A 15,937-nucleotide genomic window follows, 5' to 3' on the forward strand; every position below is an offset into this window, starting at 1 on the left:
TACTATTATATTTTTCCCCCTCTAGTTTTTGCCAGACACCCTTTTACTATTATTTTTACTATTTTACTACTATTCACTATTATTATTTTTACTATTACATTATTTTTTCCCCTCTAGTTTTTGCCAGACACCCTGGATGCACTTTTCAACATCATGATGGAGATGTCAGAAAATGAAACCTATGACTTCCTTGTGTTTGATGCCCTGGTGAGTGAGTCTTTTGGGCATTTAGAGTATTTGTTTTCAGCCACATTTTCAACCTCTTTGTGGTGATTCCTTTAGATGAGCAGCTGGTATTTTACTCTATTAATAAATTACATTTAAACTCTTCTTAAGGCGTTTTCAGAGCTGGGACTGAAGTGCACATCGAGCTTTTTAGTAACCACAGTAAAACCAGTAATAAATAAATAAATACACCCAGTGTTTAGTGACTGTTAGAACATCAATAACACTCTCTGTGGCATTAATGCTGTTAAGAAAACAAACAAAACCTATAATCCAGCAAGAGAAATGACATGCAAGTGGAGACTGAGTTATGTTGGAGTTCCAGGCTGTGCAGCTCTGTACACGTGTTTCCTTTTGAATTTTTGGCAGGTATTTATTATTTCTTTGATTGGAGACATCAAATTCCAGCACTTCAACGCTGTCCTTGAGACTTATATTTACAAGCACTTCAGTGCAACCCTGGCATATGTGTGAGTATTGGTACCCCAGGCTTGTGATGGGATTACTTTTTAATTCTGGTAATGGTGGTATTTATTAGATAATTTTTGATGATGGCAATGTGATAAAAGCAGCAGAGCCCAGAGAGTCCCATCCCATTCTTCTCTACTTTCACAGGAGAGAAAGACAACCTGTAATTCCTCTTTATACCCTCTAAAAATTTCTGTTGGGAGATTTTATTTTGTTTTTTTCTGTAAGGGAAAGATGCTCCTGTCGTGGATCTTGACTTCCCAGCTCCTTGATCCAGCACCTCTCAACCCAGAGGTCATCACCCTCATGGGAAGAGGGAACTAAAAACTTGTAACTGAGGCCAATAATCTCTTCTTTTGCTGATTTTTTTTCCTGATCCACGTGAATTCCTGGTGCTGAGTGCTCAGCATCTCTTTCTGGCTGTCACCCTGAAGATAATTCCAGGAGGAAGCACAGTTTGAAGTCCCCATCTCCTGGATTGCTTTCTCCTTCCCCTCCCTGCCACACAGTCCCTGCTTCCATGTGATTTCCTTCCCTTTTTCCCTGTAATCTGTGGAAGAATCATCATTATTTCCCTCACAATAAACAGACTTTTTAGTCTGATTAATTGGCACACTCTGGCTTAGCTTTGTTGTTGTTCCCTTGCCTTCTTTTCCAGCTTGGAAAAGACACCTGCACGATGCCAAGTGAACTATAATATTCCAGAGCATCCTTTGTGTGTTCCACATGCCAAAATTTGGGAAAAGGGGGGAATTGGATGCTGGCAGGGTGGCAAATAGAGCAGCAAGAGCTTGGCTGTCACTCTTACACTGCTTTGGGGATTAATGAAGAGGGTTTTGCCTGAATATTCCCAGCCCTGGCACTGGGGGAGGATCCTGATCTTCTGATGGGGCAGAGACTTGATAAAAAATCCACATCATGTGTTTGTGCCACTTGTCTGCAGCTCAGAACTGCTTCAGGAGAGCTTTGTGCTGCACACTCGAGACTGACAACCCACGGAGAAGGTGTCAGTCACCTCCAGCAGGAATGGGTTTTCCAGCTCATTTTAGGGAAGAAGAGAAGCAGACCAAGAAGGTGGAATTTGCAGCCAGATTTGTAGACTTTGTGAGAATTCATGAAGTGGTTGTGAAAACCTGGCATCCCGTGAAGCCAAAGGTTTCAGGAGGAAATGGGCTGTGAGGAGGAACCTCTGTTTATTGGCCTGTAGTTCCCCTCTGGAATAAGGAAGCTGGGCTTGGACTGAGGAACTGAGCTGTGTCTCTAGTAGTTCTCCTTTGTGCTTTCTTTCCAAAGGAAGCTCACCAAAGTGCTCAACTGTTACGTGGGGAATGCTGAGGACTCCAGCAAGACAGAGCTGCTCTTTGCTGCCCTGAAAGCCCTCAAGTACCTGTTCAGGTTCATCGTCCAGTCCCGGGTGTTGTACCTGAGGTGAGACCACGGCCCCTGCCAGCCCTGGGGCTCCTCTTGGAGCCCTTCCAGTCACCCCAGATTCCTCACCATATCTTCTATCCCTTGTTTGTTAAGAAGACCTTCCTGCCCTTTACCTACAGCTGGAACAGATAAATTAAGCAAAAATTGGAATAGGCCATATGAATAGGAGAATCCTTTTAGTCACCCCTAGCAGCATGGGAGAGCTGAAATGGAGTCCACTATTTATTTTAAAAAGGAAAACATGGAATGACTTTCCTCATTTTAAGACCCAAACACACACAACAAACACTTGTTAGGTGAGGTGAGGGGGGCACCTCCTCCAGTTGGGGGGTGGTGAATGGCAGGGGTTTTACTGGAGCCTCAAAACATCTTGCCAGAGATTTACAGTGAATCCTGTGGGATGGAATCCTTTACCCGTGTTCATTCTGGCTTTTTCTTTGTTTAATAGCTTGACTCTTGGAACCCAAGCACAAGTAGCAGCTTAAAAAGTGCAGGTTTTCCCTTCTAACAGATTCCAGCAGGAAATCACTGCAAAGCCCCAACACTGATCGTTCCCTCACGTGCTTGTGGGAGCAGATTGCACTGAGATGTTGCCCAGGATAAAATCCCATTTCAGCTGCTCTGGCACTGTTACCCTGGGTTTATGTGTCTGTTCTTTCCAGTGTTTATGGGAAGAGTGAAGATGGGAATGAATTCAATGATGCCATTCGCAAACTCTTCCTGTCCTTCAACATCCTCATGGACCGGCCTCTGGAGGAGGCTGTGAAGATCAAGGTGAGCAAGATTTGCAGGGAGAAGTAATAATATCTTTTATTAAATCAGCTCATACAGTTGGGAGGGAGCTGGGCCAGGAAAAGGAACAGGCTTTGAGGAATGTAAAACCCCCTCAAGGCGAGTCACCCCTTCGAGTGTCTGTTTTAATAAGCTGTGTGTGTGGCAGGAAAGGGATATTTAAAGCCAAAATATTATCAAATAAAAAGAGCAGCATCCCTTCAGCATCTCCTGAGATAAGAGCTACCACCTGCCCCAGGGGGGGAAGGCACTTCAACCGAGCCTGAGGCTGATACAAATGTACAACTACTGCAAAAATCCCTTGAGGGTGGTGGAGGTACAAATGTACAACTACTGCAAAAATCCATGTAATGCTGGGAATTAAAGCAGTGAAAAAAACCAGATGGTCTCTAAATGTGTCTTAGATCTTGTTCCTGCTGGTTTTTCTGGTGTCAGCAGGATGGTGAACCTTGTGCTGGTGCTCTGAGGAGGAGCAGAGCAGTGAGGCTGCTGAGTTGCTGAAGGCAGTGAGGCCTGGAGATTCCTTGCTTTATTTCCATTCTTCCATGCCTTTTATTTGAAGGAAAGAGTGACTCTGAACTTTTAATTAGCTCTGGGGTGATTTAAAACCTGACTGTGATTCTCAGGCAGTCAGAGCACGAGCTGGCAGCAACTCCAAAACATCCCAGAGACCTGGAGTCGGAGTTATCTGGATGCTACATTTATGAAAGCCTTCCTGCTGCCTGGATAACTTATTCCTGGGGATGTGGATGTGCTAAACTGTGCAGAACAGAGCCAATTTACCTGCCCAGTGCTTTTTATGTCAGGCAATAAGGTGCTTAACCCCTGGAACTGCAGGATGTCTGCAAAAAAGGAAAGAACTTGGCCATGAATCCTTCCTCCCTCACCTTGCCAGCTCTGCACTGCACGTGTGGGGTTGTTGGAGGCTCTTTGAAAGCATAAATTTGATCTTAAGCCATTTCCCTGCAGTTTTCCCCATATTTGCCCTTGACAAAGACTGGATGTGCCCACCTGTGTTTCATGTCCTTGTTTTTTTTCTTGCAGGGGGCAGCTCTGAAGTATTTGCCCAGCATCATAAATGATGTCAAACTGGTGTTCGACCCCGTTGAGCTCAGGTAACTGTGTTAAGTTTGTCCTCTAAACCCAGCTCAGCTGGGTGGGAAGAATTTTGGACACTTTGCTTAAAAACAGCCACTCCAGTTCTGAGATGATGGTGCAGATGCTGAGCAGGGATTTGAGGAAGTGCTTGCAGGGTTTTGAAGGATGTGGTTAAAAGGGTTCTGTGCATCTCAGCTTCTTGTTCTGGAGGTGTCCAAGGCCAGGTTGGACGTGGTTTGGAGCAAGCTGGGCTAGTGGAAGGTGTGAGTGGAACAAGGAGAGCTTTAAGGTCCCTTCCACCCCAAAGCATCCTGGGATCCTGTGTTTCTTGCAGACACCTTGAGTTTTACTGAAAACCAACCCTGGAGGACTGTGCAGTGAGATGTTGAAATGTTGTGCAGGTTTTCCACCAACTCTTAGTGGTTGTTCCTGAGGTGAATTGAAATCCGTGGCAAAGGCAGAGCTTTGGTTAGTGAAACAAAGCTGGATTTATCCAGGGAATCCACAACCCTGTGGATTCCTGTTCTTTGGTGTTCATAGCTTTGCCCAGAACTGCCCATCCCTTGTGTCTCCTCATGCTGACACAAAGAATTTGCTTGGAAGCAGCAGACAGACAGCAAATGTCCACGGAATTTAATTTAATGGAATCTCGGAGTGAAATGAGTCATCACTCTTGATGAAAGGGGCATCTGGAAGGATGTGCTTTTGCTGTTGCACATGGCTCAACTTTCAGCAGTGGGGCTGCTGGGTCTTTGCAAAATTCTGCTTTCATTTTGAGTGAAAAGCAAGTGTGATTCTCTTCTGCTGGCACTGGAGGGCAGAGAGTATTGTCTGTGTGTAAATTTTTGTGATGTGTCTAGTCTGCCTTGGAATAAAAGCCTAATTTTAGGAGTTTTAAGCCTGCAGTTTCTGAATACTGCCCAGTTTTACTTCAAGGGCTGTACTGAGTTTCTTAAAAATAAGTCAGGGCTGTGCAGTAATTTGCCTGGAGACCACTTGGAGGTAACGTGTCCACAGTGAGACAAACCCAGTTGACTTCTTCCCTGTGAGGCCCTGACCCAGGTTGCCCAGAGAAGCTGTGGCTGCCCCTGGATCCCTGAAAGTGTCCAAGACCAGGTTGGAGCAACCTGGGCTGGTGGAAGGTGTCCTTGCCAGTGGCAGGGGGTGGAATGGGATGATATTTAAGGTCCCTTCCAACCCAAAGCATTCCATGATTCTGTGGCTTGCCCGAGTGCAGGATGGGGTGGCATTGGGTGGAAGCTCTGACCAGCTGTTCCCTCTGTGGTTTGCACACCAGTGTCCTCTTCAGCAAGTTTATCCAGAGTATTCCTGACAACCAGCTCGTCCGCCAGAAGCTGAACTGCCTGACCAAGATCGTGGAGAGTGATCTGTTCAGACAGGCTGGTGAGTGGCACAGGGAAGGCTCTGGGTTCTCTGTGGGGCCACACAGAAATGCCTTGCAAGGTCCCATGTCAGTCACCAGTGCTAATCTACCATTAAACCCATCTTTGGAAATATCCCTTCCTCTGGGAGAATTGAAATGATTTTGGCTGTTGGGTCTTTGTCCAGTTCCCAGCGCTGTGGGATCCTGAGGTAGAAAGAGGCAGAAGTTGAGTTTGCTATTTGGTGCAATATATATATATATATATAATTTAGAAATAAGAGGACATGTTTAGATGGGATATTAGGGAGAAATCCTTCTCTGTGAGGCCCTGGCAGAGGTTGCCCAGAGAAGCTGTGGCTGCCCCATCCCTGGAAGTGCCCAAGACCAGGCTGGACAGGTCTTGGAGCAACCTGGGCTAGTGGAAAGTGTCCCTGCCCATGGCAGGAGGTGGAACTGGATGATCATTAAGTCCATTCCATGACTAATTACAGGTTATTTGTGACTCTCTCATCTGTTGGTTGTAACCCAAGTGGTTTTAAGCACGTTTTGATGTCCAAGATGAATTTGGGAGTGGAGAACTCCTGTGTGGTGCCCGTGTACCCTGAATGCTGAGGATCCTCCTCAGACCAACATGACATGGTGCTGTCTCTGTCTCATTTTTCAGAGTGCAGAGATGCCCTTCTGCCCCTGCTGATCGACCAGCTGAGTGGGCAGCTGGATGACAATTCCCACAAGCCTGACCACGAGGCCAGTTCCCAGCTGCTCAGCAGCGTTCTGGAAGTGCTGGACAGGAAAGATGTGGTGAGCATGAACTCCCAGGGGTACCACTTCTTCTTTGGAGAGGCTGTGGTAAAAAAAAAAAAACATCTCAACTTATGGTTTAAAGCATTAGGAAGTTGTGATGTTTACAGAAATCGTGTTGCACTGCTGGGGAGTTCTTTGTAGAACTGTGGGGTTTTTTTGCTGTGTCTGAAAAAGGAGCCAGGAAAGGTTGAATTAGTCATAATCACACAGTACTAAAAGCCATTACTTCCCTTTCTAGGGACCAAAATGTTATCCCAGCTACTCTGGTGACTTGTTAAATAACTTGAAGCAAGTCATGGAAGTGTTTGGTTTCTGTGGAATGGGCACAGAGTTACTGCCCACAGTGGTCCTGGACATTGATTCTGAGTTGCTGGGAAAACACTGCTTTTAACTGAAGAGCTGTTCAGGGAAAACAAAGCCCAGTCAGAGCAGCAGGATGAGCTAATGAAGCTGGGCCAGATCAATGAACTGAGCTCCCCACCAAGTGAACACCTCCAGCGTTTGAATCGATCGCTCGAGTGCTTAAATCTCCTTTTTTTTGCTTCCTCTAATGGCAATTAACCACTGTCAGGGCAGTCCCCCCGCCCAGGGAGCTCTCTCTGGGGCAGAGTCTGTTAAGAGTGGTCTCTCATTTTGCTTTTTGCACCTCCCCAGGGCCCCACAGCTCTGCACATCCAGCTGATCATGGAGCGCCTGCTGAGGAGGATCAACCGCACGGTGATCGGGATGAGCCGCCAGTCCCCTCACATCGTGAGAGCCTTTCCCTTCCCTCACTCTGACCACTTTTTCCCAGTGGAATTCATTCCCCTGGGAGGTTTCAGCGTGTAGCAGTGGTTTATGGAACCACCTTTCCCTTTCCTGCAGGGCTTCTGTGCCACTCACACGTGGCTTTGGGTGGTTTGCTGAGGCCAGGGGTTGGGGTACGAGGTGTCCTGCTCCAGCTGCACCTTGAACTGATTCCCTGGGGTGTGATTTCCAGTCCCTTTGGGCCCTCGTGCACAGAGAAGTTGGTTTCAGCTCAGTCTCTGACTGCAGGCACAAGGAGTCTGCTGAAAAAATGCTCCTTTTATCACCTTGGCTGAATAGGGTTAAATGCTGAGGGGTGACACATCCCTAAGGGGCATTTTGGACTGCTGGAGTACCTTACAAGGTGTAAGCACTTGGAATATTTTGATTTGCCCTGTATTTCATGCCTAGAAAGATGGCAAAAATCAAAAGCTGAGAATATGTCTTATTTTTCATAACTCTTAAGTCGTGTTAGTCTGTCACCCGTGGGAATTACAGCTGGCCATGCTAAACCTGAAAATCAGAGAATGGGGCTGGAAAAGACTCTGAAAATCAGAGAATCAGGTTAGAAAAGACCCTGAAGATGTAATGAAGTAATTTGTATGTGTATATATATATATCCCCCCCACATATATATATGTATATATACCCCCCCACATATATATATGTATATATACCCCCCTCACATATATATATGTATATATACCCCCCCCACATATATATATACCTACACACACATATATATATGTATATATACCCCCCCACATATATATGTATATATACCCCCCCCACATATATATGTATATATACCCCCCCATATATATGTATATATACCCCCCCATATATATATATGTATACATACCCCCCACATATATATATGTATATATACCCCCCATATATATGTATATATACCCCCCCACACATATATATGTATACATACCCACACACACACATATATATATGTATACATACCCACACACATATATATATATGTATATACCCACCCACACACACACACACACATATATATATATATATATAAATGCCATGTTGGGAAGATGTGTTTCTCTTGCAAAATGTGATCCCTGAGGAGAAAGAAAGCAACACCCAGACTACTTCATGGTTGGATTTTAGGAAGTCTTGGCTGGTTCAGAGGACTGCAGAGTCCCAGGATGATGTCAGGACTCAGATGATGCAGGACTGTGCTCGGTGACATCGATGAGGTCACGCTCAGGACTGACAGGACAATAACCCAGTGTTTTGTTTTTGCCATTGCAGGGGATTTTCGTGGCCTGCATGACAGCCATCCTGAGGCAGATGGATGATTTCCATTACAGCCATTACATCAAGACTTTCAAAACCAGGCAGGACATTATTGTAAGTCAGCCTGGCTGGGGAATGAGCTCAGTGCACAGCTCTGCTCTGGGAAGGTCACTCCAAATTCCTGGGTTGGGTTTGGGCTGCACATAAATCCATAAACACAGATTAAGAGCCCTGCCATGGGAAACCTGCAGGGCAGGTTAAAAACTTAAATTAATTAATTGATAGGAGAACATTTTTATGGTTTTTTTGCAAATGTTTTATTTTTCTCTTATGCAGACTTGCTGTGGCAGTTTGAGCCACATTAGAAATCCAAATTCCAATTTTCAGGCTTCCCCACCCCTTCCCACAACTTATCCCAACACCAAAGAGAGAACTTTACAAGCTGGTCTCCAGGAAGGCCTAGAGTGAAAACTATCACACTTGCCTAACCTTTCCAAGTGTATTTTAAGGTTGCAGTAATGATATCTATTAAAAAAAATTGCAAGCTCTAGTGCATTTTAATGTCTGTTAATTTTTTTATGAGCTTGATAAGTATTTCAGTTAAAATGCCTGGCATTTGAAACGTAAGAGGGGATAAACACAATGTACTAAAATCCCTCTGGCACTAAAAATGTTATTATCTGTGGATCTATTGAAGTTAATAGGAGTTTTGGCTGAGTTACAAGTGAGTAAAGGTTGTAGTCAGAACTATTTAGATACAAAAGTTACCACGGTGGGGTTGAATCAAGGGTTGGACTTGATGATCTCAGAGCTCCTTTCCAACCTGGCTGATTTTATGATTCTGTGATTAAACCACATCCATCAGCAGGGAGTCCTGGGCTCCTGATGCCACAGCCCCTGGGCATTTATTCTGGGGTGTTCTTGACTCAGAGCAGCATTTGTGGCATTGAGTAAAATTGTGTTTAATGACTTATTTAAGTCAGGAAGCAGAAAAGGGAATGAAGATGGAAAGGAAAAGCATTTCCCTCACTCTCACTGTCTCTCCTTGTGCTCCTTTTCTCTTTACCTAATGCTTTCCCCTCCTCTAAAGTTTAATTAAATCCCTTAATCTTGCTTTAATGGGCAGCACTGCAAATAATTCCCAAAATGGTAACAGTTTTGTACAATTCACATCCCCAAAGACTTTCAGTATGAAACCAGGTGAAACATTAGCTTTTGACTTTCAATATGACACCAGGTGAAACATCAGCTTTTTATTTTTTTGAGGCCCTTAAAATGAACAGCTGTGCCCAGAGTTTTCTCCAAAATGGTAAAAAATTAATATTGAAGCAAGTCCCTGGTGACAACACAGCAACTCTGTGGCTTTTTTGCCCCCTTATTCCTTGTTTTTGCCACGGGGAAGTGCTTGATTATTGAAATACCAGCTGGGGAAGAGCCTGGAGTTGTGTTCTGCCTGTGTCAAAACCCTGCAGAAAGGTTTGTAATTCATTTTGGACGCTTTTCCCTGTGCAGCAGGAATTTTGCTTTCCATCTGTTGAGCAACACAGCCACCTACAGGTCACACTCCCTCCCTGTGGGCTCAGAGCTGCTTTTGCTCTCACCCAAATTATTTGTTGGGGAGGGAGAAAGAAACCAGAATCAAAAAATGAGCAGGAATTCTGCTGCTGTCTGAGCCAGGAAACGAGGGAAGGGGTTGTGTGGAAACAATTTCTGAGGGGAGAAGGGTGTTGGGAAGGTGAATCTGAGGGATTTGGGGAAAAAGTGAGTTCAGGGCAGAGTTGAAACAAATCTGATGTCGAGTGGCCCTCAATTCAGAATTTCTCCCTGAAAATCTGAGTTGAGGGAGGAGGAGGAGAGCATCATAAATGAAGTTCAGGGGGAGGTTAAGCTGGTGCTCCCCAAGCTCCCCTTGTGGGTTCAATGGGTCTTGTTCTGCATCTCCTGACTCAAATAGGAGAATATTCCTTCTGTATTTCTCTGTGGCCACAGAAAGCTTCTGTATGAGGCCATATCAGGAGGGTGAATTGTTATTAATGTAATTATTAAAACTACCTGCTCGTCATGTAGAATTCCAGAATGGAATCACACAATGGTTTGGGTTGGAAGGGACCTTAAAAATCATCTTGTTCCAACCTCCTGCCATGGGCAGGGCTGGATTTAAACAGAAACTGATTGAAAATAACAATTTCTAATCTAATTTTTACACATCCTTAAATCTAATGAGCAAACCCACCTTTTTACTGATGTAGTAGCTGTTCATACCAACAGCACATTTTGTTTCACTGCAATAATTGGCTTTATTTTTGCTTTTTGTTGTGGGGTTTTGTTGGCTCTGGTGTTTGCAGCCCTGCTTTGCATCGTGACTTGGTTGGTTTAACACTGTTAGGAGTTAATTCATCTCCTCAAGGTGCCCCTGTGTCGAGCCCAAACCTTTCCATCAAGCCCTGATTTAATAATGCCTGAAGGATTTTTCCTGAGGCAGCACCCAAAGCCCATTTCTCTCCCTCCATCACTTGCCAATTTTTTCGAACAAACTGTTCAGCTCAACAGAGAGTTGTTTTTTTTTTTTTGCTGGGGATGGTTTCAGGGGGGTGGTTTTTCCTGTGACCTTCTTTGTGTCCCTCTCATTTTTAATGCTGATGTGGTGTCGTCGTAGGGACTAAAATTGATTTCAGTGCTTTTAGATCTGTAGAGACCACAATGCAGAGATCAATATTTTGATATTCCCTTCTTTAGCTCATCTCTCTTCCTTTGCCTTTTCCTTTTTTTTTTCTCATTGCACAATTCAACCTTGCCTTGCCCAAGTCTTAAGTCTTGTTTGGAGCAGTTTGGAGAACATAAAAATTGTCTTTTGTGCAATAATGCTCTAAATCATGTGTCTGACATCATGTTCACTCCCTGTCTTTAGGTGTCTTTCTTAAACTGGACCAGAAAAGACTTAACTAATATAATTAAATAACAAATACATTATAATTTAGATGTAATTTAGGTCTAATTTAGATAAAATAGAGGATCCTGCATAGAGCTGTTACACTGTCATCATTCAGGGACTTGGAAACAAGTCCCTGAATATTGGTTTTGCTTTTTAATCCAGCTTGTGCACCAGGACTCCCTCCAACACAGCTTAATTCAAACCAGTAAAGACAGATTTAATTAAACAGCTCAACATGTCCTGTGGAATTATTTCTCCTGCTGTAATTGAGTGGATGGGATGTCAGAAGTAATTTAGTTATTGGAACACACCCACCCAATGAGAGCTCCCTCCTGGGAGCAGCAGGGTATTGATTGTTAATCAATGCAGTCGTTAATCAATGCACTTGCAAACGTTTGCACTTCCTTGGGTTTTGATGTGGAGCCTGCTGGGCTCTGGGTTTTATTTTTGCCACAGGACTTCCTGATGGAAACATTCATCATGTTTAAGGACCTGATTGGAAAAAACGTGTATGCAGCTGACTGGATGGTCATGAACATGATGCAGAGCAGGTAGAGATTTCTGTATATTTGCTGCTGTTTGAGGTCTGGCTTTGGAGCCCTCGTGGTTCTGACAGGAGGGTGACTCACACAGGCAGGTTTATTTTCTGTAACCATTTCTGGGTGGTTTAAATGAGATTTCAGTGAATTGTGTTTCCTGGGCATTTCTGTTGGTGGCACTGGGAATCTCTCTCCTGTTTGTGGCTGTCATGCCCCACAAACCGTGGGGTCTTTCATCCAGTTGGAGACTGGCCATAAATCAGAGCAGCCTTTTTGGTTCCAGTTTGGGGGGGATCCCATGGCAAACCTAAAGCCAGAGCTGGACAGTGTTTAACCACTCTGTCAGTGAACAAACTGCCCCTAATATCCAACCTGAACCTCCCCTGGTGTGATTTGAGGCCACTAAACCAAAGAAAAACTTTGTTCCTCCCCTGGGAAAGAGGTGGAAGAGATTCTAGAGGAATTCCTGCCACCTTTGGGAGCATCTGCTCCTGGACTTACACGTAGGAACCATAAACCCAGAGCTGCAATGTCATTTCTTTGATTTCCAGAGCCACCTTTTATGGATGCTTTTATCTTTTCAGGGTTTTCCTCAGGGCAGTGAACCAGTTCACCTCTGTCCTCAACCAGGCCTTCCTGGATCAAAAAAGTTTTGAACTCCAGGTAATGGTCCCCGTTGTTCCTGGATTTTCTTACGGCCCTCAGACCTGAAAAGCAGGAAGAACAAATAAATCCCACTGTGAACGGACCCACAGTGTTGATTTTCTTCCTCATCAAGGGAACCAGCAGCACTGGGGGCTGTGCAGCTCTGTCGTGCTGGTTGTTGCTTTTCCTTTGTCTTCATTTGGGGTTGTCTGAGGATTTCATCCAGCTCAGGGGACTGACCCCTCATCAGCTCAGTCAGCAGGTACACGAACTTCCCGTTGTCGTGCACATCTTTTGGTACTGCAGCAGGATTTCTGTTTCCTCAGAAGGGTCTGGCTTGCTCTTGTCACTCATCTGGACTGGGTACTCTGTGTTGGTGGCTTTGTGGATGCAGCGTTTGCACATGGAATAGGAGCCAACACCGATCCCCTCCTTCACCACGTACCCGTCGCTGAACTGGACGTTCTTGCCGTGCAGCTGCTGCAGGAGCAGAAAGGAGAGATGAGCTGGGAGGGTTCAGGGAAGGGTTTGTGCGATGTGATGAGTTAACTGGCAGAGCTGGCAGACTGTCTGCTGCATCCCACAGCTTCTCCTCCCGGCTGGGAGAGGGAGGAGAAGAGAACAAGGCAGATACAGGTCAGTGGGATGACACTGTCTGCTCTGAGCACGGTGTGTTTGGGTGGCACCTTCAACCCCCACCAGCAAAGATCCACCTGGGGAGAGGAAAAGCCACAGCCCCGCGTTCTCCTGCCAACCTGTGCACAGTGCCATGGAAATGAAGGAAAAACAGGATGCAAGAATTCCAAACAGACTCCGCCTGGGGCTGCCTGTCGGAGCTGCTCTGGACGATACAGACCTGGAGCATCTCTGCACTTTCAAACAGTTGTTCCAGTGTCTCCAACTGAATGCAGGGGTGGCTGGGCAGGTTTCACTTTGCCATCTTCCATTGATCCGGGCAGGTTTCACCTTGTGCCTGAAGGCCCACACCAAGACCTCAAACCATCTTTTCCAGGAGCTGCTTTATGCTGATGACGCCGCCCTTGTTGCCCACATAGAAGCAGCTCTGCAGCGTTTAACATCCTGCTTTGCTGAGGCTGCTGAGCTCTTTGGGCTGGAAGTCAGCTTAGAGAAGACAGAAGTTCTCTATCAACCTGCACCTCAGGAAGTCTTCCATCATCCCCATATCACCATTGGTGAATCAGAGCTCAAATCAGTCCAGCAGTTCAATTACCCGGGCAGCCTCATCTCCTCGGATGGTGAGATTGATGGGGAGATGGACAACAGGTTAGCAAAGGCATAGAGAGCTTTGGGAAAACTCCATAAAAGAGTTTGGCAAAATAAACACCTGAAGAAAAGCACCAAGATCAGTGTTTACAGAGCCATTGTGCTGTCTGCTCTCTTACATGGATCTGAATCATGGGTCATCCACCGCCACCCCCTGTGACTCCTGGAACGCTTCCATCAACGCTGCCTCCGTACAATCCTAAACATCCACTGGGCAGATTATGGGACCAATCCATCTGTTCTAGAACAGGCAGCAGTCACAAGCATTGAGGCCATGGTGCTGAGAACACAGCTGTGCTGGGCAGGGCACGGCTCCAGGATGAAGGACCAACCACCCCCTCCCTAAGATCCTGCTTTATGGGGAACTTGCCACCGGCTGCGGCAAGAGAGGAGCCCCAAAGAGAGGATATAAGGACTGCCTGAAACAACATCTTAGCCTTGGCCATATTGATCACTATAACTGGTCTACTCTGGCCTCCAACTGGGAGATCTGGAGACACCCCATCTATAACGCTGCTGATGCTTTTGAGAACGCAGCAGGATCACCCTGGAGGAGAAAAGACAACGTAGAAAGAATTGTGTCTGGCAGAATTTACCACCTAAGGAGTCTTTCTGCTGTGCCTTTTGCAATCAGGCATGTCTATCTCGTATTGGCCTTTTTAGCCACCAGTGTGCTTGTGACAAACGTGGGTAGAGCCTTTCCCAGATCTTCGTTCACGAAGCCCAGCCGTGATGATGATGATGATGATTTGGGGTTGTGCATCTCTGTCGTGCTGCTTGTTGCTTTTCCTTTGTCTCCTCCCGTTTTATTTGAGCCCTGTTTCTCTTCCCCAGCTCTGGAATAACTATTTCCACTTGGCAGTGGCCTTCCTGACTCACGAGTCCCTCCAGCTGGAGACCTTCTCCCAGGCCAAACGCAGCAAAATCATCAAGAAGTGAGTTTGCATTTCAAACCTGCTGGAGCTTTTTGCTTCATTTGTGCTGCTCCAGACAGTCCCCTAAACCTTCAGGAGGAGAGGAGGTGCCAGGGAAGTGTTTAATTAATGAAGGAGTGACTAGGAGGGGTGATTGGGGGTGTCTGAGTCGGGGCAGGCAGATCCTGAGCTGTTGGAGCTGAACTCCAGCACCTTGGCAGAAGGTTCTTTGCAGTGTAAGGTCTGTGACAGGGGCTTGTCACAGCTCCCAAAATTCCCTCATGCAATTCCTCAGCCTCTGGGAGTGGAATCCTAAAACCCCTCCAGCTTTTCAGTCCGCCAGCTTTGGTTTTTTTCACTTCAGAGCCACTCATCCCCCAAAAGTAGGAATAAACACCTCAATTTTTACTGACTGAGCAGCTTTCACTTCTTCATTTAGTTGGAATCAAGTCCCTAAATACCTTTTGAGGTTCTTGACACAGACTTTTATGAAAGCATCTGTAGTTTGCCACCTTTTTCCTGCTTTTAGAAGCCTGAGCGTTAAATCTTGATGCATTCTCTCCATGTCAGCAGTGAAAGTTTTAGGGGAAAAACACCAAACCCCCCCAAAATTCAGGGTGGAATTAATTGCATGAAGCAGCAGAGCTGCAGCTTCATTGTGCCCTCAGAACTCTGCAGTCTCCTGTCACAATGACACATGGCCATTTGTGGGTTTGCCATGGAATTCTTCAGGTAATTCCAACGCTCAGGCCTTTGTCACCTTTGCCTTTTAATCCTTTTTTCAGGTACGGGGACATGAGGAAAGAAATTGGCTTCAAAATCAGGGATATGTGGTACAACCTGGGTGAGTTCCAGCCAAAGAATCATCTTTATTTGAGCTCTCAACCTGGGCCTCAGATCCTTTATTTCTTTAGAGAAGCTGCACGTGTTTAATGTGGGGAAATGCACACAAAAAGCCCTTTTCCTTTTGCTGGGAATAACTTGAAAAAGCTGATTTATTTTCTCACATCAGCTGCTGGGATGATGTCTTAGATTCCCTATAAAATGTTCTGCCATATAAAGTTGAATTTTTCAGACCCTTTGTGATTTGCAGTTGAGCTCAGTTATTTTCTGTACCCTTGCTGAATTGTGGAGCTGTGGGGGTGTTAATTCTGCTTTAAGTAGCCATGAACCACATAAAATACACATTCTGAGCACAATATTTGTGCTTCGTGGTCTCTATAATGTGCTTAAACATTCAGATATCCAGATCCTGCCCTTGGATCTCCAGATCCTACCCTTGGATATCCAAATCCTGCCCTGGAATATCCAGATCCTACCCTTGGATATCCAGATCCTACCCTTGGATCTCCAAATTCTGCCCTGGAATATC

The 15,937-nt window shown here is 45.5% G+C and overlaps 1 protein-coding gene across 1 annotated transcript in view; it reads left to right on the forward strand.

Moving 5' to 3' along the window:
* Positions 1-15,937, forward strand: part of DOCK5 (dedicator of cytokinesis 5) — an 81,418-nt gene that overhangs the window by 38,735 nt on the left and 26,746 nt on the right. Inside the window, exons 20-32 of the mRNA XM_027665178.1 lie at positions 118-207; positions 595-695; positions 1,987-2,121; positions 2,787-2,898; positions 3,961-4,031; positions 5,312-5,418; positions 6,063-6,199; positions 6,857-6,952; positions 8,267-8,365; positions 11,640-11,734; positions 12,307-12,385; positions 14,486-14,586; positions 15,351-15,409. Of these exons, the coding sequence (XP_027520979.1) occupies positions 118-207; positions 595-695; positions 1,987-2,121; positions 2,787-2,898; positions 3,961-4,031; positions 5,312-5,418; positions 6,063-6,199; positions 6,857-6,952; positions 8,267-8,365; positions 11,640-11,734; positions 12,307-12,385; positions 14,486-14,586; positions 15,351-15,409 (1,282 nt within the window). The remainder of the gene's footprint in view (positions 1-117; positions 208-594; positions 696-1,986; positions 2,122-2,786; positions 2,899-3,960; positions 4,032-5,311; positions 5,419-6,062; positions 6,200-6,856; positions 6,953-8,266; positions 8,366-11,639; positions 11,735-12,306; positions 12,386-14,485; positions 14,587-15,350; positions 15,410-15,937) is intronic.

The sequence above is a fragment of the Corapipo altera genome, unplaced genomic scaffold (assembly GCF_003945725.1).
Source record: "Corapipo altera isolate COAL_440 unplaced genomic scaffold, ASM394572v1 171, whole genome shotgun sequence".
Classification (NCBI taxonomy): Eukaryota; Metazoa; Chordata; class Aves; order Passeriformes; family Pipridae; genus Corapipo; species Corapipo altera.